Below are 27,478 nucleotides of genomic sequence, written 5' to 3' on the forward strand. Positions count from 1 at the left end.
TACTGGGACTAGAAATGGATACTACCATACTCAGGCTCACAGGAGTTGTATATATTTTAGGTGATACATCTTTATTAGATGTATAATTTGAAAATATCTTCTATAGTGTGGGCTATCTTTTTACTTCCTTACTAGCGTTTATTAAGCACAAATGTTTCTAATTTTGATAATTTATTTGTTTATTTGTTTCTCTCTATATATAAACTATTGTCTTCTTTGAGTTCCTGAGGATCCCCTCCCCGCTATATTTTCTTTGTAGAGTTTTATAGCTTTGCCTCTCACATTTAAATCTTTGGTCTATTTTAGTTAACGTTTGCATTATGCTGTGTGAGGTAGGAGGCATCTAATTTTAAATCTCAATAATCATGTGGCTTTTAGTAACTTATCGAACCTGAGTCTCAATTTCCTTTGTGAAATGAGATAAACAGAACAAAAACCATAAGGTTTGGTTAAGAGCGGGAAAATGTACGTATAATTTGAAGCCTGTAACTGCTCAATAGACGAGTATCATGTGCACAGTGAGTTAATGCATTCTTAGAAAGAAGGTTGCAGCCATTCACCTAAAGGAGCGGGTCTGGGATTGATTGTTAAGGGATCTCTGTCCCTAGGTAGACCGTTCTTTCTGGCTCACGTCTAGGAATGGGAAAAAAAAAACTCGAATTCGCGGGTCAGAACCTGCATTTGTCCCAAATTCGGAGTATTTGAAGTTTGTGGGTATGGTCGGCGGCGGCGCCTGCAGCGCTGTCCACGGCCTGTGGAGGGCGCCCAGGAGCCAGCGGCGCTCACGGCGGCTGCGCAGAGCCGTCCCCACGCCGGCAACCGCCCCTCTCAGCTGACAGCTCTGGAGACGGAAGAGGCGGTGCTCAGGTGGAGCCGGGTGTCTGCAGGCCTGGCTGCGAGCGAGTCTCCGGGCCCTGGGCGAGGGCGTAGCGCGGAACTTTCGGGCCGGGCTCGGTGGGGCGGCCGGAAGGTACGGCGGGGACGCGCTGTGAGTGCGCGAGGCAGAGCCGGGTGGCCGGGCCGGGCCTGCTCTGTGGATACCGGGCTCCCCTGCCCGGAACCGGGCGGCCGACTCCGTGGGCGCCAAGGGGACAGGGCGGGGCGGACGGGCCCGGCACGCCCCGGGGCCGGCTCCTCTGCGCCGTTGCCAGCACTGGGCCTGTGGCCCTGCCTGATCCTGCCCCCGGGTTGTTGGGGGAGTCACACAAACACGTCTGCATGGCGATTGGCAGGTGGCGGAGGCAGACCCGAGCTGATGCCAGGGCCGGAGCGTGCTGGGAGTGGCCGGGAAGATGAGTAGGATTTTCCCAAGCTAGGGGAAACCTGGCAGAGGAGGGGATCCACGCCTTGCTGGAGCGGCTTCCGGTTTGCAGCAGTAGTGTTATTAAACTTTTATCTGTTCCCGGCTTACAGATGAAGATAGGCATTTTATGCCCAGAGATGGTCCAGAAAAGAGTTCAAGCCGTCACCTGTCTAATTTTGATTAATGAAGAAAGTAATAGGACTTGCTTCACGTGATTGTGGAGCCTAGCGTCAGTTAGTGCATCGAAAGGGCTTAGCACAATGCCTGACACCTGGTAAGATCTCACTAATTGTTACTGTTCTTACCAGTGTTACTGTGACAACGGACCCAGCCTCCTGCTTCTAGCGGAATGTGACAAAGTGGTCACTGAATCCTATGCCCCTGGTCCTCCATTCCAAGACATAGCATTTTAACTCCAGGTCTTTTCTCAGTGCCCAGAGCACTGCTAAATGCTAAGAACAGTAGGGAGATGGAAAAGACTTGGGCCTGGGCCTTGACGAGCTAATGCAGACTAGTAGAAGAGGAAGTGCAAGGTGCATTTTAAAGAAGATGGTGTCTGTTGGGAAACCGCTCAGTAGAGTTGGCACTTGAGAGGTTGCCCTCAAAGGCTGAATGGGTGGGATGAGCAGGAAGTGAAAGCGGACAACCCGCATTAAGGGCCACCTGACTCTAGCCTTCTGGTTGAGCTGGGCTCAGGTCGGGTAGGTCAGAAAGGACTGTCAGAGGTGGTGGTTGGGGTAAAGATTATCAGTCCCGACTGCAGATTGGAATCATCTGTGCTTCCTGGAGAACTAGACGTGTGTTCCCTTTGGCAGCACATCCGCCGCGATGGAAATGATGCAGAGATTAGCATGGCCTCGGTGACAGAATGACATGCAAATTCATGAAGGGCTCTGCATTGTGCGTGTGAGAGCGACTGTGGGGATAGGCTGTGAAACTGGGAAGGAGACTGAGAGGGGAAACAGGGTTTCAGGCAGGGAGGGCAGATAACAGCACCTGTGACGTGGATGCTGAAAGGGGCGGGGTCTGCTAAAGATGCATGGGTACCAAGGCGGGGGGGTGGGGGGGACGGGGGGGGGATGAGGAACAGTGGAGAGGAATTTCAAAAGCACGTTATATCTGACAGTGTTGCAATGAAACCTCTTTGAAGTCTGATTTCTAAAACGTGTGTGCACATGGACTTCTGAGATTTTTCTCGAAGTATTTAGAGCCAGACTTCCAGGACTGGGGCTATAGCTCAGTGGGCAAATGACCTCTAAACTCGAGTTCATTTTTAGAGACGTGTGGTCCACAGAGAGGTTCTGGAGCATGAGGAGCATCTTGAGATGATATGCAAAGATGTTACATAAACTAACTTTCACACCATATTCACACCATATGTGGGGGTGGGAAGGGGGGGCAAGCTCACAACTGTAGAGTCCTGACTTAGTTGTTCTTGAATGTGGTCTGGGTATTAGAATTTTAAGAGGTAGTTTCTCCAAGAGATTTTGATGTGCAGACAAGATGAAGAATGCTATCCTAAAACGGTGAAGTCAGTAAATTCATCTCTCATGTCTGAAAACTCTTTACAAAGAAACAAAAGACTTAATCCATCCTCACCATGTGCTGCTTCCTGGTCAGATTGGTGGATGCGGTAAGGTAATGTGCTGGGACCTAGGACCGTACACAGCCGATGCTCTGTAATCGTAAACACGATCCTAACTTATTCAGGAATCACTTCTGAGAATATGGTGTGAAAGTTAGTTTATGTAATATCTTTGCATATCATCTCAAGATGCTCCTCATGCTCCAGAACCTCTCTAAAAATGAACACGAGTTTAGAGGTCATTTGCCCACTGAGCTATAGCCCCAGTCCTGGAAGTCTGGCTCTAAATACTTCGAGAAAAATCTCAGAAGTCCATGTGCATGCCCTTTTTTTTTTTTTTTTTTTTGAAATGCTATCCCACCCACAGAGTTAACTGTGTCACCTGCAAGGCTAATTTATGAGCAGGTGAGAATGAAAGCCAGTGGGATGGGAAATGAAGGAACAGAAGAGGAGGAGGAAAGGAGAAGGCAAAAAAAACAAATTTAAGATGATGCTTTTTGGGTGTGGTGTCCGTCATCTTATATAACCACCCCAGTTACAAGGCTGAGCGCAGTCTGATAAGGGGTGTGTCGTTACTGGGAAACAGAGTTCCCCTTTAACCATGTGACTCAGTCTGTCCTCGGAGAGCATGCGCCGCGCATGCGCCGCCTGTGGATCGCGGTTGATGTGTTGAGTGTTGGACTTGAGTGATGACGGTACAGATGGGGAATTTGAATCTGGATCGCGTCCTCACACTTCCTCCCTGGTTCTGTTTTGCAGATGGCAGAGTTTCCGTAGCCTAGCTTGAGTCCGTGCCTTACCCACCTTCAGTCTCAGCTCCACTGGCTAGAAAAATAAATGGGATTTGCACAGATTCCAAGCCGAACTGAAATCCCGGCTGCAGTGTTAATATCCTTTTCTTCTGGTTGTTACTAACAGGTACTAAGTGACCTCACATGGACCATGTTGCTGTTTCAGGCAGGGCTAAGCTTAAAGCAGAGCGTGACGGCTGCTGAGGAAAAGCAATAGGTCTTGAAAATGGAATTGTTTCAGATGGGGACATTTAGAAAAAAATGAAAAGAAAATGAAGCCATTTAAATGGATGTTCAGATTTTGTGTAGCATCGTCTTTTAGAATGTGCAAAACATGCTCTCCCTTTAGCTTTGAGACCAGCCCCCATTTCAGAAGGAGCGGCGTGAAAGGGCAGCTGTAGCTTTCCTGGGTTAGTCCCTAGAAGAAGACAGCGCAGAGTGCTAGGTGTCGCGCAGGAAAGAGAGGATCGACAAGTCCTGTGCAGTTGTCTGGAGGAACGTTTATATACCATGAAACAGTCATGTGCATTTCCTAGCTGATGTGAGCAATTGTCTTCAATCCTCAGGAAAGTCAATGTCGTCAGAAGACCTGGAAGCCCAGGAGGATGAACTACTGGCCCTGGCGAGTATCTATGATGCCGATGAGTTTAGAAAAGCAGAGTCCGTCCAAGGCGGCGAAACCAGGATCTATCTGGATCTGCCACAGAATTTCAAGATATTTGTGAGCGGTTAGTTAATATCTTACACAGATTTTCCTAAATAAAAATTATTCTTGATTTCTTACTATAGTTTAGTTGTCAGTTGTGTATATAGCCGTAAGGGGTAATTGATAAGTATTGGTGGCACAGATTTAATGCATGTTTGTTTTAAAAGAAGTAGTGTGTGTGGAGGAATGTAAAACAGTTTTCAATTCGATCCTGCCTTTTTGACCACTGAGTTGAGATACCCTGCATATCTCATTCAGCCTAGTATAATCAGTAGTTGGATCAGCACAGTCGTTGATAATTAGAGGTAATCAAAGAAAACAGATAATAGTGTGCAGCTGTGAAGATTCTTGGCACACCGTAGAGTGCCTGCCACATGGTTGATTGTACATGGTTTTTAGAATCAGTGCAACTGCCATGGACAGGTATGGAGCACGCTGTTACTCTGCCACCTCTTGTTGGAGAAAAAACAAAACTGTTTTTGATAATTTGCAGAGAACTTGATGCACATTTTCTCACAATGTTTCTCCTAGAACCTGTGATCTCTTAGATGACCCTGTGACTGTGAATGTGGTGTGCCGTGTTATGTCCTCAGTCCTGAGACTATTTTGTTGGCACAAACTTCCCCAGCCGATTCATGACTAGTGGGCATATGCTGGTCTTAGTAAGTCATGGCTGTTTCATAGAAATAAATGTCTTTTTCTCTAGATTGTCTTCTAATTGTCTATATAGACCAACAATGGAACAAAACATTGTACTACGTTGTCATTAGTGTTAGGAATTGTACTAGGAAGTGTTTACAAGAATGAGTTGTGTGACTTCATACAGTACATGGCACCTAAGTAGATTTTTCAAGGGCTGGTAAGGTGTTGAGTTGTTTGGTTTTTGAAGGCAGGACTAGGATATTAACATTAAGGCATAGACGGTGCCCTGGGGGAGGGTTTTTATCCCCTCTGCTAAAGCATTAGGGCTGAGCACTGCTCAGTGGTTTCGGACACTCCAGTGTTGATCAACTGATCCTTTCTGATTTTTGTTTTTGGTTCAGGCAATTCAAATGAGTGTCTCCAGAATAGTGGCTTTGAATACACCATTTGCTTTCTGCCACCACTTGTGCTGAACTTTGAACTGCCACCAGATTATCCATCCTCCTCCCCACCTTCATTCACACTTAGTGGCAAATGGCTGTCACCAACTCAGGTAGACCCAAAACTTAATTTCTCCTATCCATTTTTAGAAACTTTCAAAATCATCTTTAATTGAAAACTAAAAATTGGTGATCTTTAATTCAGTGCATAAAGAACAAATGGTTTTGGTTTTGTAAATATTCCCCCTAGTGTTCTTGAATTCTAATGCTAATGAAATTGAAAATGCTTGATGTTTTTAGAAAGAATGGCAAGGCCGGGATATGGCTCAGTGGTAGAGTTCTTTCCTCACATGGAAGGCCGTGGGTTCTAGCCTCAGTGCTCAAAGAAGAAAGAAAGAAATGGCAGTAAACAAACTTAATTAATCCTTGCGAATTGAAACAGCAATGATTTTTAATCAAGTGTATTGTTTCTTTTCCTAGAGACAAGGTCGTCCTCATTTTCCTTAGATGCTGATATTATTTTCTCAGTTTCTTATTCATTCCTTAAATGAAAGATTTAATTGTAATTACAGCAGAAAATTGAGCTAAATAGCTATAATAAGCAAATTTCCTGAATAAATGTAATAAATGCTTCTCCATAAAAATCTGTGTATTAATAATGGATAATTGTTACTTAGTATCACTTAGCTGGGAATGCACACAAATATAAATGTGTTTAGTTCTTGTAGATACTTTCTAAGTCTTGAGACCTAATCTTGAAAGCCTTCCTTCTCTGTCTGCTGTTTATCCTTTTCTAATGACCTCAACTCCTTTTAACAGGCAATAGTTGTATGTATTTATGATGGGGCACATTGTTATATTTTAGTTTGATATTGTGTATAGCATGTATTGATCAAACCAGGTAATTAGCATGTCTTCTCTGTATCATTTATGTCTGGAGGCTTCAAGCACCTCTCTTCAACGTCAGTATTTGATTAAGACATAAATATGACTTGAAGCGAGTACAGTGTTCTGAGATGTGATGGATCAATAGCTACTTTTCCAGAAGCTGTGAAGATTGATAAGTTGATATTAAGACAAAAGCTGTCAGTTGTTGACCTCAAGGAAATAGCTCATTAGTTTTTTCTTTTAGTCATACAGTTTTGATATGTTTATTTTTGGAGATAGAGTTTTGCTACATAGCTCAGACTGGGCTAAATCTCATGATTTAGCCTTCTGAGAACTGGGATTATATGTGTGTAACAGCCCACTTGGTTTTATCATATACTTTTTTGTTCCCCCATCTAATCTTTTGCATAAAGGTACCTTTACAAGAATTAAGATTACAGCTTAAAAAGGAAGTTAAATTTTAAAGGAAAGACATTATAACTGTGCGGGAAGCAGTAGGTGTGAGGCGTGCATTACCTGTTGAGGCTGCCATGAGTGACATTTAGATCACTGATGGTTGGCTAGTTCTTCAGGTATATAGAACCTCACATAGTTCCATAGAGTTATTGATACTCTGCATACCTTCATGTGCTTCCGCCAAACATGCACAAAAAGGGAAAGAATTGGATGCATGATGTACTTTCAGATTCTAGTTTCTACTTAATGCTAGCTTTGGGAACGCTGTGGGAAAGGGTTTGTTACTTTTTGAATTTAGATAAAACTATAGTAGAATTTTTAAAAAATAAATCTCACAGAGAATGTTTTAATTATTTGTATTTCTTAGTTCAATCTTTGTGTCTATACCCTGAGTCATGACATTGAGAATTTCACCTGCTAATCATGAAATTGACACATGGGTCTGTCATTCACTGAATTGGGGTGGGTAGATCGAATCAGAAAGTGGTTCTAATTATGTAGGACTTTTCTGTAGTCCCCAGTATACATACCTGTTTTTTCCCTCTGTTCCCTACTTCATGTTTATATGCATGCCTTTTCTGAAACAAAACTGGAGAAGAAAGGAAGGAAGAGAATGTGCCTTTATCAGACTCCATTTTACACAGCATGTAGAACTTTCCTTTTAAACAGTTACCCACTTTGGGGCTGGAGAGATGACTCAGTGGTTAAGAACACTGTTGCTGTTGCAGAGGACCCAGTTCAATTCCCAGAACCCACATGGCAACTCACTACCATATGCAACTCCAGCTTCAGAGAATCTGATGCCTTCTGACCTAGTGGGCACCAGGACATACATCCATGCAGGCAAAGCACTCATACACATAAAACAAAAACCCCCAAAAGTAAATGTTTGTTGCATTTTATGTGTTTTAGCAGATTCCTCAAAAAGTGTGTTTTATATTATAAGCTCCAAGCAAATCCGTAAAAGCTTTAGTTGTCAGTATTTAGGTAAGTGCTTCCACAGAACTGTCAGAAGCACCACACAGAACAAAGAACAGAAAATGGTATTTTTTCATTGGGATTTAATTAGCAAAATTTGCTTGCCATCTGGAAGGCTTGTTTTTAGGTGTTTACCTGATAAAAGAAAAGCAGCTTATAATTCCTAAGCTCCAGTTAGAAATATTTATATTTCTAATGGGAAATCATCTTATATTCCACTTTCTAATGAAATAGACACTTTTAAATGGAAAGGTCAGAATAGTTTAACTTAGCTGGCTTAGTTTAGAAGTGAGAGCTTTCTTTGTGGCAGCCAAACGTGTGGAGGGCCTATAATGAATGCCCAGGCCAGTGTCAGTCTGTTTCCCTCTATTATCCAGATTTGACGTAGCTCCAGATTTCTTAGTAAAAAGAATACTGTGAGCCTGTCGGCTTGGGATCTGCTGAGTGCTGGAGTGTCTTGCCAAGCATGGAGCCCTGGATCCAATCCCCTGCCTGAGAGGAAAAAAAGTTTATTGCAAATGTGGAAAAAAGAACTCAGGTTTAATTATACGAATGACTATTTCAGCTCTATTAGCTCTTTGACAGGACTGAAAGAGTTAATTTTCACTTTGAGTGGCATTTTCATACTCACAGTTCTAGAGAATTTTGAGACAGGGTCTCCCGGAGCGTAGGCTGTTTCTCAGCTCATTATATAGCTGAGGATGGCCTTGAACTTCTGATCCCTCTGCTCTGCCTCCCAAGTGCATAGATGTGCACTAACATACTTAGTTTACTTAAATTTATTTCAACTCAGTAGATAATACAGTTTGTATATATTTAGGGGGTTGTATGCTATTTTGATACATGTATAGTATTTAAGATTGGACAGCCAATGTTTTTACTATTATCATAAGTGTGTTTGTCTTCGCAAGCATTTTATTATTTATTTATAGTAAAATCACTCAAAATCCCTTCAGGCTTTTTCCCCCTTCTAGCTTTTTGAAGTCTACAGTGGTTTGGTTGGTGTTTTTAGTCAGGGACTTGTGTAGTCTGGGTTGTCCTCAAGCTGTAGCTGAAGCTGGCCTTAACCTCACAATTGCCATGTTTCTACCTCTCGGGTGTTAGGATTTCAAGCCTGTGCTATCACGTTATTACCAATGACTCCCTACTATGTGCACATGGGACTTCTTTGTAACTGTGACTTAGTAAACACTGGTCAGTTTCCCTCCATCCCTGCTATGTGTACATGGGACTTCTTGGTCCTATAACTGTGACTTTGTAAGCACTGGTCAGTTTTCCTGTCCTACTATGTGCGGATGGGACCTTTTGTTCCTGTAACTGTGACTTAATAGGCACTGGTCGGTTTTCCTCCATCCCTACTATGTGTACATGTGACTTCTTGTTCCCATAACTGTGACATACTAAGCACTGGTCAGTTCTCCATCTCTACTATGTGCACTTGGGACTTCTTGGTCCTGTAATTGTGACTTAGTATGCGCTGGTCAGTTTTCCTCCATCCCTACTATGTGCAGGTGGGACTTCTTGTTCCCGAAACTGACTTTGTAAGCATTGGTCAGTTTTACTCCATCTCTCACTTCCCAGTCCCACCTCTGTAAAATGAACTGTTTTTGTGTTTACTTTTGGTCTTGTTATTTGTATGTGTTTTGCCTCCATGTATGTCTGTGTATCACATGTATGCAGTGCCCATAGAGGCCAGAAGAGAGCATTGGGGCTCCCCAGAACTGGAGTTAGAGATGGTTGTGAGCTACCATGTGGGTTTTGGGAACCGAACCTGGGTCTTCTAGAAGGCAGCTATTCTCACCACTATATAACCAGCACAGACCTGGGTCCTCTGGAAGAGCAGCCCGTGCTCTAACTGCTGAGTCATCTCTCCAGCTCCCCACCCCTTTTTTTTTTTTTTTTTTTTTTAAAAAAAGAACAAATGACAGGATTTCATGTACCTCAAACTGACCTCAGTCTCTGCTTAAAGGTATGTCCCATCTTGCCTAGTTGAGGTTAACTCTTTTGTTTGCTTGTTTTATTTATTTTTAATTTTTTTTCAAGACAGGATTTCTCTGTGAAGCCTTGGCTGTCCGGAAATGCTCTATGTAGACCAGGCTGGCCTCACACTCAGAGATCCACCTGCCTCTGCCTCCCAAGTGCACCCAGCCAACTTTTTAATATTCTATATCCTAACAAAACCACTCAGTGCTTGTGTTTCTGAGCCTAGCTCTTTCATTTAACACGGTGATTCCCAAGTTCATCCATGTTGTTACAATAAGAGGAGTTTATTCTCTTTTATAGATGGATAGTATTTCATTGTTATCCACCCCACTGTTGATGGATGTTTGTTTCCTTCCTTGGCAATAATGAATAGCTCTGCAGTGCAGGAGTGTATAAGATACACATAATCTCATTTTCTATAGATAATATTGGGCAGTGGCATTGCTGGATAATGTAGTTTGGGTTTTGATTCTTTTTTTGGATTTTTGAGACAGAGTTTCTCTGTAGCTTTGGAGCCTGTCCTGGAACTAGCTCTTGTAGACCAGGCTGGCCTCGAACTCACAGAGATCCTCCTGCCTCTGCCTCCCAAGTGAAGTGCTGGGATTAAAGGCATACACCACCACCGCCTGGCTGGTTTTGATTCTTTTGAGGAAACTGTGTCCTGTTTCCCACAGTAGCTGCACTAATTTACATTCCCACCAACTTACATTCCCACCAACTTACATTCCCACCAACAGTATGCCAAAAGTTCCCTTTTTGACTTCCTTGCTAGCACTTCTTGATAGCCATTTGTACTAATGTGAGGTGATGCCTTACTGTGTCTGGGTTTTACATCACCCTGATTGGTGACACCACGCATTATTCATGAACTTTGCCTGGCAAGTGCATGTCTTCTTTTTTGTCTGGTTGGTCTTTGGAGTCTGTCCTGGAACTTGCTCTGTAGACCAGGCTGGGCTCAAACTCACAGAGATCCACCTGTCTTCTGCCCTCCTGAGTGCTGGGATTAAAGGTGTGCACCACTACTACCCGACTTTGCATGTCTTCTTTTTTTTAAATATTTATTTATATTTAATATTCTGTCTGCGTGTATGCCTGCAGGTCAGAAGAGGGCACCAGACCTCATTACAGATGGTTGTGAGCCACCATGTGGTTGCTGGGAATTGAACTCAGGACCTTTGGAAGAGCAGGCAATGCTCTTAACTGCTGAGCCATCTCTCCAGCCCTGCATGTTTTCTTTTAAGAACTGTCTGTTAGGTCTTGCCCTTGTGTGTATGTATTGAGAGTGGTACTGGGGATTAAACCCAGGGCCTTGTGCATGCTAAGAATGTGTTCTGCCATTGAGCATTACCCTGGGCCCTCATCTGCCTACTTAAATATCAGATTGTTTGAACCAGCAGTAGCCTTTGATTCCGTCTCTTCAGGAGGCTGAGACAGGAACCTTAAAGGTTCAAGAGCTGACCTGTAAAATGGCTCAGTGGACAGGGACACTTGCTACCAAGCCTAATGACCTGAGTTTGATCCCTGGAACCTACATGGTAGGAGAGAACTTAGTCCTCTGACTTCCACATATAGGCCATGGCATGTACATGTCCATGTTCATATCTACACATAACTACATACAAAATAAATACATATTTCTTGTTGCTTTCAAGACAGGGTTTCTCTGTGTAACCCTGGCTGTCCTGGAACTTGCATTGTAGACCAGACTCACCTCAAATTCAGAGACCCACTTCCTTAGTGCTGGAATTATAGGCATGTGCCGCCATGCCCAGCCATGAATGTGTGTGTGTGTGGGGGCAAACGTGGGCAACTTAGCAAGGTCCTGTCTCAGAATAAAAAGTAAGAGGCAGGCTAAGAACCCCAGCTCATGTTTGAGCATCTGCCCTGAGTTCCATCCTCAGTACTGCCAAAAGGAAAAAAGAATCAGATTTTGGGATTTGTGCTTTTTGAAATTTGTCGTGTATCCTAAACATTAACCCCTTGTCAGGTGTTCTGTACCTGTGACTCTCTTTCTGGTAGGTTGTCCTTGCACTCAGTTTTCCTCTGCTCTGCAGAAGCTGTTCAGTTTGCTAACATGCTTCATCAGCTCTGAGGTGATTTTGTAACTGGTGTGTAATGTGTTGGGGGTATGCATTTAGTTGGGTGCTTTGAGTATGAATATCCAGTTTCCCCAGCACCGCGTGCTGAAGTTGCTGTCCTTTGAGTATGAATATCCAGTTTCCCCAGCACCGCGTGCTGAAGCTGCTGTCCTTTCTGGGTGCTTTTGTTTTGTCATTTCTTACGGACTAGGTAAGCAAGCACTTTACCATTGAGTTGTGTCCCCAGCTTTGAATGACACTTTTATTTTCATTTATTTTTCTTTTTGTTTCAGCCTATTTACTATTTCATATGTGCCTCACAAATTTCTGTTGGACAGATTTGTTATAGGAAGTACAGTTAATCCAAAAGAGGAACAGAAAGGGTATGGGAGAAGAGAACACAGGTAATCATCAAATTTTACTACCCAGAAACAAGGGCTATGAGACTCTTACAGGGCCTGGATGGCTTTTATATACCATCCTTTTTCTAATTACAATTCTAGATCACCTGCAAGGAAAGGTAGGGGTCCCAAAGAGAAACAGTTCATGGCTGTCCTGCAACTAGCTCTGTAGACCAGGCTGGCCTCAGACTCACAGAGACCCACCAGCCTCTGCCTACGTGCTGGGATTAAAGGCGTACACCATCACCGCCAAAGAGAACCAGTTCCTATTAAAACTACATTCCTTTCTAATACACGAGATACAGAGTGAAGCTAAAAGTGCTCTTTTCATAGCTTAAGTAGCAATTTGGTTCTGTATCTTACAGCATTTTATATTTCTGTTGTTTTCGTACTAATCCATTTAGATTCTGACTTCATGTTTAACTCTGGCCTCTGTCACTGAACAGTTTAAGAAATGATTTGGTGAGAATGTTGGTGTTGTTTTGGGAGTGAGAAAAAGTAGTGTCAGGAGGCTATACTGACATAACTTTGAAAGAGCCTTAGGAAGATGATCATCTTTCCCAGCTCAGCATCCTTGTGTGCTTTCTCCTAGCTCTCTGCTCTCTGCAAGCACCTAGACAACCTGTGGGAAGAACACCGAGGCAGTGTGGTGCTCTTTGCCTGGATGCAGTTTCTTAAGGAGGAGACCCTCACCTACCTGAATATTGTCTCTCCTTTTGAGCTCAAAATGGGGTCTCAGAAAAAAGTTCAGAGAAGGACGACAGCTCAAGCCTCTTCCAGCACAGAGGTAGGCTTTGGAGGAGCTGCTGGATCCGATGTAGACCAAGAAGAAATGGTGGATGAGAGAGCGGTGCAGGATGTAGAATCATTGTCAAGTCTGATCCAGGAAATCTTGGACTTCAATCAAGCTCAGCAGATGAAGAGCTTCAATAGTAAATTGTTCCCGTGCAATATCTGTTTCTGCGAGAAGCTGGGTAGTGAGTGCATGCACTTCTCGGAGTGTAGACATGTGTACTGCAAAGCCTGTCTGAAGGACTACTTCGAAATCCAGATCAAAGATGGCCAGGTTAAATGCCTCAATTGTCCAGAACCAAAGTGCTCTTCAGTGGCTACTCCTGGTCAGGTATTGCCACTCTGTTGATACCACATGGCTTCCTAGGCCTTTTGTTTCCTGTTAAGATAGGATCTTCCTCTGTAGCTCAGACTGGACTCAAACTCATGATCCTCCTTTCTTGACTTCTCAAATACTGGGACTGTAGGTCTATACCACTACACTTGCCACAGGAATTCTAATTAATTCATAATTAATGTATTTATCTTGCAGTGTTGAGAATCAATCCCAAGCCTCACACATGCTTGACAAGCCCTCTCCCACTGAGCCATACCCCACTCTCACAAACTTTGTTGATAGTATTCATGGGATAGACCAAGTCCTTGGGTGCAGTCTACAAGTCCTCTCATTGTATCTATTAAGAATGCTAGCTGGGCGGTGGTGGTGCACACCTTTAATTCCAGAGCTCAGGAGCCAGAGGGAGGCAGATCTCTGTGAGTTCGAGGCCAGCCTGGTCTACAAGAGCTAGTTCCAGGTTAGGCTCCAAAGCTACAGAGAAACCCTGTCTTGAACCCCCCCCCCCCAAAAAAAAAGGCTACAAATAGGGTATAGTGCCCACCTGTAATCCCAGTACTTCAGCAGGAAGATCAGATATTTAATATCTTCCTTGACTGTATAGCAAGTTCAAGGCTTATTTGGGCTGCATGAGATCCATCTCAAAAATCAAAACCAGGGTCAGTGAGACAGCTCATTAGGTAAAGAAACCTGCCAGAAACCTGATGACCTGAGTTTGACCTTTAGGACACACATGGTTGAAGGAGAGAACCAATTTCCTCAGGTTGTCTTTAACCTGCACAATTGTTTGTGGGCATATGCACATATACACACATACAGGCAGATTTCTGTTCTCTGTCTTTTCATTTTATTTCACTTGTATTGGTGTTTGGCCTGCGTGTATGTCTATATGAGGGTGTCAGATCCCCTAGTATTGGAGTTACAGACAACTGTGATCTGCTATGTGGGTGCTGGAATTTGAACCCAAGTCCTCTGGAAGAGCAACCATTGCTCATAACCACTTAACCATCTCTCCTTCTCCTTGTCTTGTTTTTCAAGACAGGGTTTCTCTGTAGCCTTGGCTGTCCTGGAACTCATTCTCTAGACCAGGTTGACCTTGAACTTAAGGATCCACTTACTTCTGCCTCCTGCCTTCTGGGACTGAAAGCATGCACCACCATGCCCAGCCGCCCAGCCTTGTGGACCCATGCAACCACCACCTCAGTCGGGATATAGACTGTTAGAGAAAGACATAGGAGGCTGAGGCAGGAGGATTGCTGAAAATTCAAAGTCAGTGGACTACATAGGAAAGCCTGTCCCAATCGTGCCCCACCCCTTGCTCAAAAAATGAAAAGGATATAAACTATTGCCAAACCTGCTTTGATTCTGAAATGAGAATAGAGGTTTGAATTATGCACCTATCTATTTATATCAGCGACCTAAGATTCTTCTCAGGAGCAGAACTAGTTGAGAAATGATTAACTCTATGGTGCTCTGTATTTCCTCTCAGGTCAAAGAGCTGGTGGAAGCAGACTTGTTTGCCCGTTATGACCGCCTCCTCCTCCAGTCTACCTTGGATCTAATGGCAGATGTGGTGTACTGCCCCCGTCCGTGCTGCCAGCTCCCTGTGATGCAGGAGCCTGGTGGTACTATGGCTATCTGCTCCAGCTGCAATTTTGCCTTCTGTACCTTGTGCAGACTGACCTATCACGGGGTCTCTCCATGTAAGGTAACTGCAGGTATGTTGTAACTGAGCCCAACCCCCACCCAGTAGCCTTCCCTCACACTCAAGGCCTGTGACTTCCATTCATACATTTAGAGTCCTCACACTGTAGTGTTTGTATTTGTCTCCAAGTCAGAGGGTTACTAGAAGTAGAGTTGCATGCCAATTATGACCAACTTTTGTTCAGTGTCCCCTGAGCCCGACAACAGATGTGGCGTACTGACTCAACTTGCTGAATGCTGGATGAAACTCATTTAGCAGTTACTTTTGTCAGTCACCGTCTTGGCTCGAGGGATGATGTAGGAATGACCAAGAGACAGAACCCTTTCATGGACCCACAGTCCAGTGGGAACAACAGCACAGAGAGCAGCTAGTGGTGAGTGCTGTCACCGCCAAAGAGAACCAGTTCCTATTAGAACTACATTCCTTTCTAATACACGAGATACAGAGTGAAGCTAAAAGTGCTGTTTTCATAGCTTAAGTAGCTAAGGAGGAGAGAGAAAGTAAGAGCAGGTTAGGAAGTGCTCTGAGGGAAGAGGAAGCAAGCAGAACCAGGGAAGGCTTAGGAAAAGGGTTAGCACAGAATCTGCCAGGCATGTGGAGTAACAGGTCCCGGATGGCAGATGGTGGCATCCAAACTGCCACTCTTGACTCTTCGGCACGTGCGTCTGGTCAGTCCTCAGATGCTTGCTCCCTGAGCCATGTGTTGGGGCGAATGTAGGCGGTGAAACATGCTTGCCAGTTTGGATGTGGGTCGGGTCTGGGGAGTCAGGCCTTTTTGTCAATTTGTCTGGTTGTTGGTGTCCTGTTTTCTCAAATTGATGAAGATGATGAGAATACTCCAAAGGTGTTTGAAAATGGACAAAACTAGTGGAAATGCCATGCAGAGTTATTGTTACATTGTCATGTGAGTCTATGACAAGGTAGATAAGAAATTGAAAGTCAGGGTGAAAAACTTACAGCAATTTCAGAATGACTCAAATCTAATAACAAATTTTAAATTTGTAATTGTTGTTAATCTTTCTAGAAATTCCTTTTATTGTATTTTGCAAAAGTAGTGATTCCTGACAGGAGGACTGGACTTTTATCCTGGGTACTGTAAGAAACAGTGGGCTCGTGTGCATGAAACGCAGAGTGGTGACTGCTAATGCTGGTACAGTCACTCGCTGGCAATGCCAGGAGACTGCCTTTATGTGCAAGGAAATGTCTTAGGGGAGAGGCTTGTGGCCTGAAGTCTAAGGTGCTTTATATGTCAGGTAATTCTGAAGTACAGTGTTGGTCTTTATTTCTAATCCTGTTGATGAGAGGAGGATTTGTTTCACAAATTTGGAGAAGTTCAAGTAGACTTGGGGGTTCAGCAGAATTAGGAATCTGTCTGGGTATGTGTATATATGTATGCTTGTACGCACACCCATGAAATAGTTATTTTGAGAATATTGAGCAATAATTTTTTGTCGTTAAGATGTTTAGAAACAAAAATGTTTTGAATTGTTAGCTGAGAAGGATGTCTATTACATCAGAATGCAGTGGTGGTGCCGCAGGGTACACAATACACTTGAGAACTTACAGGTTGAGAAGAGAAAGTGTATGCAGTCTGCCTCGTGTATCTGTTGCTTAAAAGAATGAGACCTCTAAGTGACTTGAGGAAAGCAGACTGATAAGTAACAAGAGCAGGGCTAGGGAGGTGGTCAGGGTAAGAGTGCTTGCTATGCAAACATGAGGACCTGAGGTTGAATCCCCAGCACTCATGTAAAACTCTGGGTATGACCACACATGCCTGAAACCGTATCTTTGCATGGCAAGGACAGGTGGATCCTGGGAGCTCGCTGACCAGCTAGTCCAGCCTAAATGGCAAGCTTCTGGCCAGTGTCCTAAGAGTAAGAGAGTGGTAGAAGAACACAGCAGATGTCCTCCTTTGGCCTTCACATCCGTGTGCACACGCACACACATCTGGGCTTTCTTGTGCACACTACACACACATCCCCCAAAGAAAAATAAATAGCTAGAACGTTTATGAGAGGTCTTCAGTTATATTGAAAAATGAAGGGAATACAGTTGTGAACCAAAGCTTTTGTCTGCAGCTGGGACCTTTGCAGATGGACGCCTAGTCCAGTTAAGTGGTAAAGCAGCAGTGTAAGCCAGCTGAGGAATATTGGGGGGAAAGGTGAAAAGATCTCTTTTTTTTAAAGATTTTTTTTTAAAGATTTATTTATGTATTATGTATACAGCGCTCTGTCTGCATGTATGCTTACAGACCAGAAGAGGGCACCAGATCCCATTACAGATGGTTGTGAGCCACCATGTGGTTGCTGGGAATTGAACTCAGGACCTCTGAAAGAGCAGTCAATGCTCTTATCCTCTGAGCTGTTTTTCCAGCCCCAAAAGAACTCTTTGTAAATTTATTTTTATTTGTATATGTGGGTATATACATGTACATGCAGTGCCTATGGAGGCCAGAAGAAGGCATTCAATTCTCCCTGAGCTGGTGTTACATTTGAACCTAATGATGTTGGTGCTGGAACAACCCAGGACCTCTGGAAGAGCAGCATATGTTCTTAACTGCTGAGCCTTCTCTCCAGCCTCAAGGAAGAACTGCTTTAAAAATCACATTGTTATTTATTTTTGGCGATGGGAGGCACACTCATACCTCGGTGAGAACGTGGCAGTCAGAAGACAACATATAGAAGTTGGTTCTTCCACCATGTGGACCCGGCTGTTGGACTCGGGTCTTCAGGCTTGGCAGCCAGCTTCTCTACCCACTGTGCCATCTCAGTTATCCCAGGATGAGCTTTCAGTGCCTGGAACAAAGTGAATTTTAGTCATTATTTTTGTATGTCAAATTGTTAACTTATAGAGTTTTATGATGATTAATACTTATATAGTGTAGAGTCAATGTCTACAAGTTACAGAATTTGGTATGGTATTGGGTATTAACCTCAGGGTCTTGGCAAACACTCTTCCACTGAACTCCATGGGCTCTTTGTTCTTTTTGATGAGACAGTTTTCGTTGAATGTTGCCAGCTACATAAACATGCCAATATTGAGAAATCAAAGTCAAAGGGAAACCCTGCCCCTTTAGCAAGTCTGACTTTCCTAGTGGGTGGATCCTACCTGCTTCTGTTGTTTGCATACGTAACCTTTACCTGTTCATCATGTAAGTGTACTGTTTGTGGGTCCTATGAGTATTTGGATTGAATAGTGGCCACTCCAGTTAAAGGTCTCTTTGTGTCTGTTGGTTTTGTTTTTTTTTTCAGCATGTTGAAAGCTTTATCTGATACGCACATCTAAACTACAGAAGATTGTTCACATTTTCACACACAATATAGTTATGGTTTTTATTGACAATAACGGGTTTCATTATGAAATTTTTTGTTGTTTTGTTTTGTTTTTCGAGACAGAGTTTCTATGTAGCTTTGGAGCCTGTCCTGGAACTAACTCTTGTGGACCAAGCTGGCCTCGAACTCACAGAGATCCACCTGCCTCTGCCTCCCGAGTGCTGGAATTAAAGGTGTGCACCACCGCCACCTGGCTTCATTGTGAAATTTTTATGCATGCATATGTTTTGGTCATAGTCACTCCATTGTCCCTTTTTGTCCCCATCCCCTAATCTCCTAAATTTTTTATATTTAAATATTTTGAGTGGTTTTTTGGTGCGTTTTTTTGTTTTTGTTTTGTTTGTTTCAAGAAAGTCTCACTGTATAGTTGTGGCTGACCTGGAACTCTCTATGCAGACCAGGCTGACCTTTCAAGTTCACTCAGTGAGCTTTGCCTGCCTCTGCCTCCTAAGTGCGGAGCTAAAGCTGTGCAGCACTGTGACCATTATGCTGTCCTGAGTGTTTATCAACATTGCAGAGTAACAGTTAATTTCTATTGTATTTTCTAGAGAAATTAATAGACTTACGAAATGAATACCTACAAGCAGATGAAGCTACTAAAAGGTTCTTGGAGCAGAGGTATGGCAAGAGGGTGATTCAGAAGGCCCTGGAAGAGATGGAAAGTAAGGACTGGCTGGAAAAGAACTCCAAGAGCTGCCCCTGCTGCGGGACGCCCATACAGGTGACGGCCTGAGGCAGACTTAGCGCACGCTGTACCCTCAGAAGCCCACTGGTTAATTGTAATAGTCATGGAGAAAACACATTTGAGTACCTACCCAGCCTTCTTACTTAGAAGACAAAATTTCACTAGTAAATATTCTTACAGACTTTAAGTACACATAGGCTTCTGTATTCAAGGTGCTTTTATAGAAAAAGATAATTTATCTCACGTGTGTCCTCCTCAAAATTGAGAAGATGTTGCTCTGTTCCACTTTCTTTTGCTAACTTAAGCTAGGTAAGTTATAAAGCTTATTTCCAATTATGTTGGCTCTGTCTTGGGTCGTAGTGAGCAGTAGTGGTCCCCACTGGTAGTGCTCTCCTAGGAAGCCACCAGTGTTCAGTGACGCCCGGCTGACCACTTATCTCACCCTCGTTTTCTCCCAAGGGCCCTGCTTCTAAATCCAATATTCAGGAGAAGTTCCCACTTTTTTTTTTCTTTTTTCCTTCCTTCCTTTCTTTCTTTTTTTGTTTTGTTTTGTTTTTGTTTGTGGTTTTTTTTTTTTTTTTTTTTCTGAGACAGGGTTTCTTTGTGTAGCCTTGGCTGTCTTAGAACTAGCTATAAAGCAGACTGGCCTTGAACTCACAGAACTCCACCTGCCTCTGCCTCCTGAATGCTGGGATTAAAGGTGTGCACCACCACCATCTGGCTAGATCTCATCTTTTTAATAGCCCACAGTGGGGATTAAATTCCCAACATGAATTTTGAAAGAGACAATAAGAGGTTAGACCATGACCACACTAAAGCTACAGTCAACTCTTAATTTGTGTGATTTTACAGATGGTTTTTATTCTATGTGTATGGCTCTTTGCCAGCATGTTTGTCTCTATACCATGTGCATGCCTGGTGCCTGCAGGCTAGGAGGCGGCTTTGGATCTGCTGGAACTGGAGTGGCAGATGGTTGTGAACCACCCTGTGGATGATGAGATTTAAACCTGGATTCTCTGGAGCAGCAGCCAGTGCTTTTAACCAAGGAACCATCTTTCCAGCCCAGTCTGCTTTAAAAAACCTTATCTGGGGCTGAGGGTGTACCTCAGTTGGTCGAGTGCTGGTCTGGAATGCACAAAGTCCTGGCTTCAGTCTCAGTACAGCAAACTAGACATGGAAGTGCGTACCAGTAGTCCTTGCATTTTAGGAGGTAGGCAGGAAAATCAGAAGTTCGAGGCCAACATAGATACATAAGACACAGTCTCAGAAAAAAAAAATCATAACTGACTTTTCAGAACTATTTATCCTTCAAAATAGCAAACATATTTAACAAAAATGTGCTCAGGAAATTGAGGCATTTTCCCTATTAAACTGAGCCAAGTAGACAGATCTATTCTCATAAAAATCTTAACAGGTTTTAAAATCAAAACGTAGCTTTCCATTTGATTTTTTTCCTAGTAGTATACATCATAACTGAAACTCTTGATTCCTTAGTTACTTCATTAAGGAAAGTGGCATCCTCCTATTTGACCTCTTCTGCCATGCCTGAGCCCTGTAATAGAAATAGATATGAGTTCACTTACTAATTTTGATTTGTGTAGAAATTAAAAATTTAATTCCAATCTGGTTTGCTCAGTCTGTAATCCCAGCCATTTGGGAAATTGAAACAGGAGGATTGCCAGGGCCAGGGTGAACAACTTAAACCCTGTCTGAAGACTAGAAAGTAGGAAAGGGGTAAGGTACAGCTTAACCTAGCCTGGCTGCCTAGCATGGAAAGGAATCTAGACTCTATTTCTCGTGCTGAGAATAAGTGACATTTTAATATTCATCCGGTCTCGAGTTCCTCCTATTTCTGTCTATGTTTATGAGAAGAGATTGTGTTAAGTATCTAGTTGTAGGACTACCCGTTCAATATTTCTGTATTTTACTTTCAGTGCAAACTTGTGAGCGTCAGTGGTTGTCAGTGTGCTTGTTGCTGTGTATCAGCCCTCCCTGAGAAAGGACAAAGCCTGGGGAGTGTGGTGTGCTGCTTTTGGCTCGGGCATCCTTTCCTGCTTTCACCACCTTGCTTCGTGTCTCCTCCCACCAGAAGCTGGATGGCTGCAACAAGATGACTTGTACCGGCTGCATGCAGTACTTCTGCTGGATCTGCATGGGCTCTCTCTCCAGAGCCAACCCTTACAAACACTTCAATGACCCCGAGTCTCCGTGCTTTAACAGGTTTGTACACACAGGGTTCCCTAGATTAGTGGTTAAAAAGCTAAATGGTGCATGCTTGTGTGTGTATGTGTGTGCATGTGTGTGTGTGTGTGCATGTGCGTGCGTGTGTGTGTGTGTGTGTGTGTTGTGTGTATATGAACAAGCCCAAGAGGGTGTCAAATCTTTCAAAGCTGGAGCTAAAATACAGATATTTGCAGATGCCTGGTTCGTCACGTGAGTCCTGGGATCCAAACCGTGGCCCTCATGGCTGTACAGCAGGCTTTCCCAACTGCCTTCCTAGCCCGTCTGCAGTCTGCTTTGATGCCATTATGCAGGATAGTTTATTTTATAAAGTAGCTCTACTTGGAGAACTTTTCCTACACATGATTTTTAAATCTTGAAAATGGGTTTATAGTCAGAGTATACACCTCTTGAAAAAAAATTTTTTTTACCTTTTTTTGTTTGTTTGTTTGTTTATGTGTTTTTCAATATAGGATTTCTCTGTGTAGACCTGGCTGTCCTGGAACTCACTCTGTAGACCTCAGTAGTAACGGTTTTGACAAGGATATTTCATGTGATGACTGTATATGGTACTGCAGTGGGAGAACCATGGTCAGGCTGTTCCTGTTAGTGTGCTGTCATTTAATGCATGCAAAGCTATGTTTTTCCATTGTTATGAGAAAAGAGTCTAAGGTGATTATTTGACACAGTGCCACCACGCCCCGCTGGCCAGTACTGTTCTTACAAACATCTTGTTTAGAAAGACCTAGATTTCATCCCTCCTAAAATGATTAAAAAGAAAATTTATGTAAAGATGTTAGCAAAAGAATAAAGGAGAGAGATTATGCTCAGTTTTGTCCAACTGCATAAATATGTACCTTGTTTATATGTTTCCAGACTGTTCCATGCCGTGGATGTTAATGGAGACATTTGGGAAGATGAAATTGAAGACTAGTTCATTCTTCTGCTAAACACATAGAAATGGAATGGTTTGCCCTAATCTTCTGTCAAGTATACAGAGAAACCTTGCAAGATATTTAGGGTGCCATGTATTCACTCTTCCTGTGTAGAAGGAAAAACAGGGTTTATATTTTTCTTTGGTACTACTGATTAAGGCACATACATTTTTTTCCATGTAACATAATTCTGATAAAAGTATATGCCAAAGGTTCAGAAATGAGAACTATAAGAGATTAAATATTATGCCCAAACTGTGGATAGTTATAAAGTAAATATTTATTTTCTTCCCCGAGCTTTAGGTTAGGGAGAGGGTCAAGAGTTAAACTTTCAGACTATGTCCAAGAAACCTGACATTGTTGGAGGCGTCTCAGTACTGTCCCTTTGACACTGGACTGAGACTCTGGTCCTTTGCTGTGTTCTGTTCACTCTTCCCTCAGTTCCCTTTGGGAGCCTCTACTCTAACTGACCAGTGTCCCAGTGTCATTTTCATCTACTCTTCAGAATAGAAATTTCCAATAAATTTTAGAATACTTTTAGTACCACAAGCCCTGTGGGTCACTTGATATTTATGAATGGTGTATTGAATCCACTGATTTAGAGCCAAAAGCAGAATGAAGGATTCTGATTCAGAGCTCCCCCTCCTGTTCACCTGGGGAGAAACTCAGAGTCAGAACTATCTCTGCCCCAATTTGTTCCCCACTCCCTTTGCTCTCCTGACTTCTGGTAACAAGGACAGTTTTAGTGCTGGTTTCAGCAGTGTGTGTTTTTATTTCCTCTGCTGGAATAGGAAAGAGCCCAGTTTATTCCTCAGATAAATGTTCTCGGAACCTGTGTACAGGCAGTGCCATGGTTCTGGCCCCAGCCTCTGAACACTCTGGTCTTCTCTAATCACCTATAGGAATTGGGCTTCCTACGCTTCCCCTTTAGACACCAGTGTTTGGGGAGATAATTATAGCTTGATATTTCTGGGTTTTATTGGCTTTTTGGAAAACTGTCTTCCTCATGATTTGGTAAGTGACTTGGTAGCCACCCGTGGATGTACTGAAAAAGTCAATAATTGACCTGCATCTTGTGAATGTGTGTTTTCTACTTTGACACTGAAAATTAAGAAATTGCTCATCTGTCAGCACAGACTGATTCTGGATTGTCAGTGAAGATGCTTAATCTTAAAATAAAAATAATTTAAAATTCATCCTACGATTGAAATAGAGATGTCCTGTTGCTTCTGTCTCCAAAGCAGCAATCGAATTTAAAACTAGCTCGTGTTTCTGTTGGTTGGTTGGGGTGTGTGTGTGTGTGTGTGTGGGTGTGTGTGGGTGTTGGATGTGTTTGGTGGTGGTGGTGGTTTGATTTTGTTCTGGAGATTGATCCAGGACCTCAAGCATGCTGAACCTGAGCCCTACCACTAAGTGGTATCCCTCTACACACACATACATAAACATAAGAGTCCCAGAACAACACCTCCCTTTTTCTTGGGTCTGGGCCTTTTTTACTCATTCTGTTTGAACATGTTACTTTCATGGACTTCCATCCAGCACATTTTACATAATAACTGGAGTTAAAAAATAAGGTAAGAAATGAAATGACTGTTGAGTAAATCGCAGAGAGAAATGTTAGTAGCAGTTCGGTCTGGTGTGTTTCAGTGTAGCCATTGCCATGCCGTGCTTCATGAGCTATTTGATAAATGTTAGCAATTGTCCACTTAGCTTTAGCTCTCGTGCATTTTGCTGGTGATACCTTAGAAGTGAGAATGAGGCCTTGACGGGGCTGGCATGGGAGACACAGGCGAGCCCTCACTGTTGTGTGGCTTTTCAGGAGCCAACAGTGCTTGTAATCCTAGACTTGTTTACTACCTGACTATAGCTTTGTTCTCTCCTTAGGTACAAAATTCTTGCCTCAGTTTTAACACAGACAATTGAGTTTTTAAATATTATTTTTTGAGGCACCTAATTTTGAGATGGTATAGTTTTAGTAGAATTCTATTTTTTTAATTTATTTTTATGTGTATGGGTGTTTTGTCTCTGTATACCACATGTGTTCCTGGTGCCAGAGGAGGTCAGAAGAGTTTCAGACCCCCTGGAACTGTAGTCACAGATTGTTGCAAGCCTTTGTGGTTTTGAACTGCCTTTGTCAACTGAGATGTATTTAATCTATTTTTTATGTTTTTCTTTTTAATTATTTTTGTTATTGATTATTTGGAATCTCACATCGTATGCCCCTATTCTGCTTACCTCCCAGTCTTCCCATGTCTGGCTCCCTCACCTGTAACCTCCCCTCTTCCCTCCCACAAAAAAGCAAGTCCATTTTGTGCTGTCCGTCTGTCACCTCAGTGTGGTCAGAGTCCTAGTAGCCAGCCCCCAGGGAGGATGAGTCTTTCTCCGCCGCATCCATAGCATGCCAGAAGCCATAGCTGAGGCGATCCATGCTATGTCTGGAGCAGGGTGAGACTAGCTCTCCCAGGTCCGCTCCGCAACCGGCACCGCAGTGCCCGTGCCGTAGGCTGGTGAGGGTTGGGACCAGCTCTCCAGTGCCTTTGGACATGAACATGACATCAAGCGACAGCCCTGAGCACGGGCATTCACAGGAGCTTCAGTGGTGACACGGGCTGGAGGTAACACATCCAGGCCATACCAGATCTACTGGCCCACCACGGCCTTCAGTGGCTGCACAGACCATGTGGCTCAGCGTGGCCTCAGGTGGTTACACAAGCCACTCACAGCAGCCTGGCGCCCTGAGGCAGCAAAACCTGAGGACATCACCACGGGGCAGAATCGTAGACGGTACCAACGCGTGGGTCACAGGTTTCACTGAAGTCTGGGGCTGCAGCATAGGCCACTGACAGCAACATGGCCAATGCTGGTGGACCCTAGCAGAGGTACAACCCAAACGTGAGCCTTTCCTCATCTTGGGCCTCCACTGTTGCCCAGAGCCGGGGGAATCCCATGGCTGGACAGCAGGTTGGGGCGGGGAGGGGTGGTGCAAGGCTGTCTGCAGAAGCTCCAGGCTGTTGAACACCATGAGGCTGACCCTGCCAGGCAATGACACCGTGTAGACCTCAGCCCTCTCTCTCCTGTCACCACCGTCATGCCTCCAGTTCCACGCCTCTCCCTAGCGTACACACTGCTCCATTTTTCTGTATTTCCTACCTCTCCATCATGTATTTGTTCACTTTAGTGACTATGGGCCCAGGCGTTTGGTGACTTCTGGGCACGCGGGCCTCAGGGGGCCCAGTCAGCGTGTGGGTCTTGTTTAAGCTGTTTTTAAAAAGAAACTTAATTTTAGATTCATAGATAAGCTGCAAAGAAAGCATGATACACATGCTTATAAGCTCAGCACTGGGGGAGGCAAGACTGGGAGATCAGAGGTCAAGGCCAGTCTGGGCAACTCGAGGCCCTGTCTCAAAAACAATGGGAATTCACCCCAAACCACAGAGCAAAGGTATTCAAGTCCCTTTATATCCCATGTTGTTTTCCCATTGTTTTTTTTTTTTTGGTTTTTTTTTTTGGTTTTTCGAGACAGGGTTTCTCTGTGGCTTTGGAGCCTGTCCTGGAACTAGCTCTTGTAGACCAGGCTGTTCTCGAATGTTTTCCCATTGTTGATACCATGTCTTGGTAATGTGACACCATCAATGGCCAACACTGTTACTGACCATGCCTTACACAGATTTTCTTACTTTTTTTCCTTGTGTATGTTTTCTGTTCCAGGAGCTCAGACCTCTGCATATCATTTCATTTAGTTACCCTATTTCCTTTGATGTCTCTTGGTCACCACAGTTGTCCCATCCATTTTTATTAGTTGTGTGGATAAATATTCATTATATCTTGATGCGTTTGGATCGATCAGAAGCAGAAAACTACTGACAAGCTCAGCAAGTAATGAAGTTAGTTTTATTTGCAGCTTTAATAAACTAGCTACCACTCAGGAAATTTCACTGGCTTTGTATACAATCTTAGGCTGTTTACCTGTTACAGTCATTTCCCTGCTCAGTTCTCTGAAGAAAGGAAAAGCATTTAAACACTGGACAGAGAATTACCTGGGTGGGTGGGGACTGTCAACCCATGTGGGTCCTGAACTGGTGTGGAAGGGCCAGCCGGCCGGTCAGCTGGACCAGTATGTGCGTGGCGCATCTTTTCCTGTGTTGAGATACTGCAAACGGAAAAGCCTCCATCTGCCTAACTAGAGCTACAGATCATGGTCAGTAGGGTTGGCTTTTTTCTTTTCTTCTTCTCCATTTTCCTCCTCCCTTCCTTCTTTCTTTCTTCCCCTTTTCCTGTTTGTTCATTTGTTTGTATTGGTTTTTTGCTTTTTTTTGTCTTGTTTTGCTTTGTTTTTGAGACAGAGTCTTTCTACATATCCCTGGCTGACCTGAACTTTAGACCAGGACGACCTCTAACTCAGAGATCTGACTGCCTCTGCCTCCCAAGTGCTGGGATCAAAGGGGTGTACCACCATGCCCAGCTTAAGTAGGGTCATTTTTAGTAGTAGAAGGCTCTAGTTAACATTATAAATCTCTTAATATATGTATGTTTCTGCTAAGAGTAATTAGATGAGAACCTTAATGCTATTTGTATGCTACTTGCTTTGAAAACGAATGTCAAAAATTTGCCTGGAAGTCGCAGCGGCCCAGAACTGTTAGGCTCATAGCCAGCAGGTGGCAGCAGTTACTATGTCATTAAAAATAGAGGCTCTGATCACACCTGGGTGGGTTGACCCACAGCTACTCAGCTTGGTTCGGTCTGAGTGAATTAGCAAGGCTGACTCAAGAAACAGATAACAAAAACAGTAGCTGGTTAGACCAGGGGTCGCATTTTGTGGTGAAAGCAGTTTTTGTTTGTTTGTTTGTTTGTTTGTTTTTGTTTTTCAAGACGGTTTCCCTGTGTAACAGCCCCAGCTGTCCTGGAACTAGCTCTTGTAGACCAGGCTGGCCTCGAACTCATAGGAATTCACTTGCCTCTGCCTCCCGAGTGCTGGGATTAAAGGTGTGCACCACCACCGCCCAGCCGTGAAAGCAGTTACTAAACAAAGTTACTAAACATTCTATCCATTCCTGCTGAAATATCTGTATCTTTCCCCTTTTTTGAATATTAGGCTTGCTGTTGTAGAGATTCAGCCTATGTTATTGAGATAGGGTTTGCTGTGTGGCCCAGGCTAACCTTGAATTCATGATCCTCTTGACTTAGCAAGGCTTGCATTGTGTACCAGACATTAAACCTTTCTAGT

General features: G+C 43.6%; 1 protein-coding gene across 5 annotated transcripts; it reads left to right on the forward strand.

Annotated features, from left to right (window-relative positions):
- Positions 1-844: 844 nt before the first annotated feature.
- Rnf14 (ring finger protein 14) lies at positions 845-23,450 on the forward strand. Of its 5 annotated transcripts, none has more exons than XM_038330367.2 (9): positions 845-970; positions 3,648-3,806; positions 4,246-4,407; positions 5,429-5,580; positions 12,844-13,374; positions 14,867-15,095; positions 18,963-19,135; positions 21,189-21,319; positions 22,196-23,450. In XM_038330367.2, exons 3-9 carry the CDS (start codon positions 4,254-4,256, stop codon positions 22,251-22,253), a joined length of 1,428 nt encoding a protein of 475 aa, XP_038186295.1. In that variant the 5' UTR covers positions 845-970; positions 3,648-3,806; positions 4,246-4,253; the 3' UTR covers positions 22,254-23,450. The 5 variants fall into 5 exon arrangements, with proteins under 5 accessions (XP_038186295.1, XP_038186297.1, XP_038186298.1 ...); XM_038330369.2 differs by lacking the exons at positions 845-970; positions 3,648-3,806 and adding exons at positions 4,917-5,047; positions 12,144-12,254 and having other exon boundaries at positions 4,269-4,407; XM_038330370.2 differs by lacking the exons at positions 845-970; positions 3,648-3,806 and adding exons at positions 4,917-5,047; positions 12,189-12,254 and having other exon boundaries at positions 4,269-4,407.
- Positions 23,451-27,478: the final 4,028 nt, after the last annotated feature.

The sequence above is a fragment of the Arvicola amphibius genome, chromosome 5, assembly GCF_903992535.2.
Source record: "Arvicola amphibius chromosome 5, mArvAmp1.2, whole genome shotgun sequence".
In the NCBI taxonomy this organism is placed as follows: domain Eukaryota; kingdom Metazoa; phylum Chordata; class Mammalia; order Rodentia; family Cricetidae; genus Arvicola; species Arvicola amphibius.

Bases quoted from the DNA above. Each gene is read 5' to 3' on its own strand.
- Rnf14 (XM_038330367.2), top strand. From the start codon at position 4,254: ATGTCGTCAGAAGACCTGGAAGCCCAGGAGGATGAACTACTGGCCCTG. The intron at 13,375-14,866 runs GTATTGCCACTC...ATTTCCTCTCAG, and splicing joins CAGTGGCTACTCCTGGTCAG to GTCAAAGAGCTGGTGGAAGC. The intron at 15,096-18,962 runs GTATGTTGTAAC...TGTATTTTCTAG, and splicing joins TCCATGTAAGGTAACTGCAG to AGAAATTAATAGACTTACGA.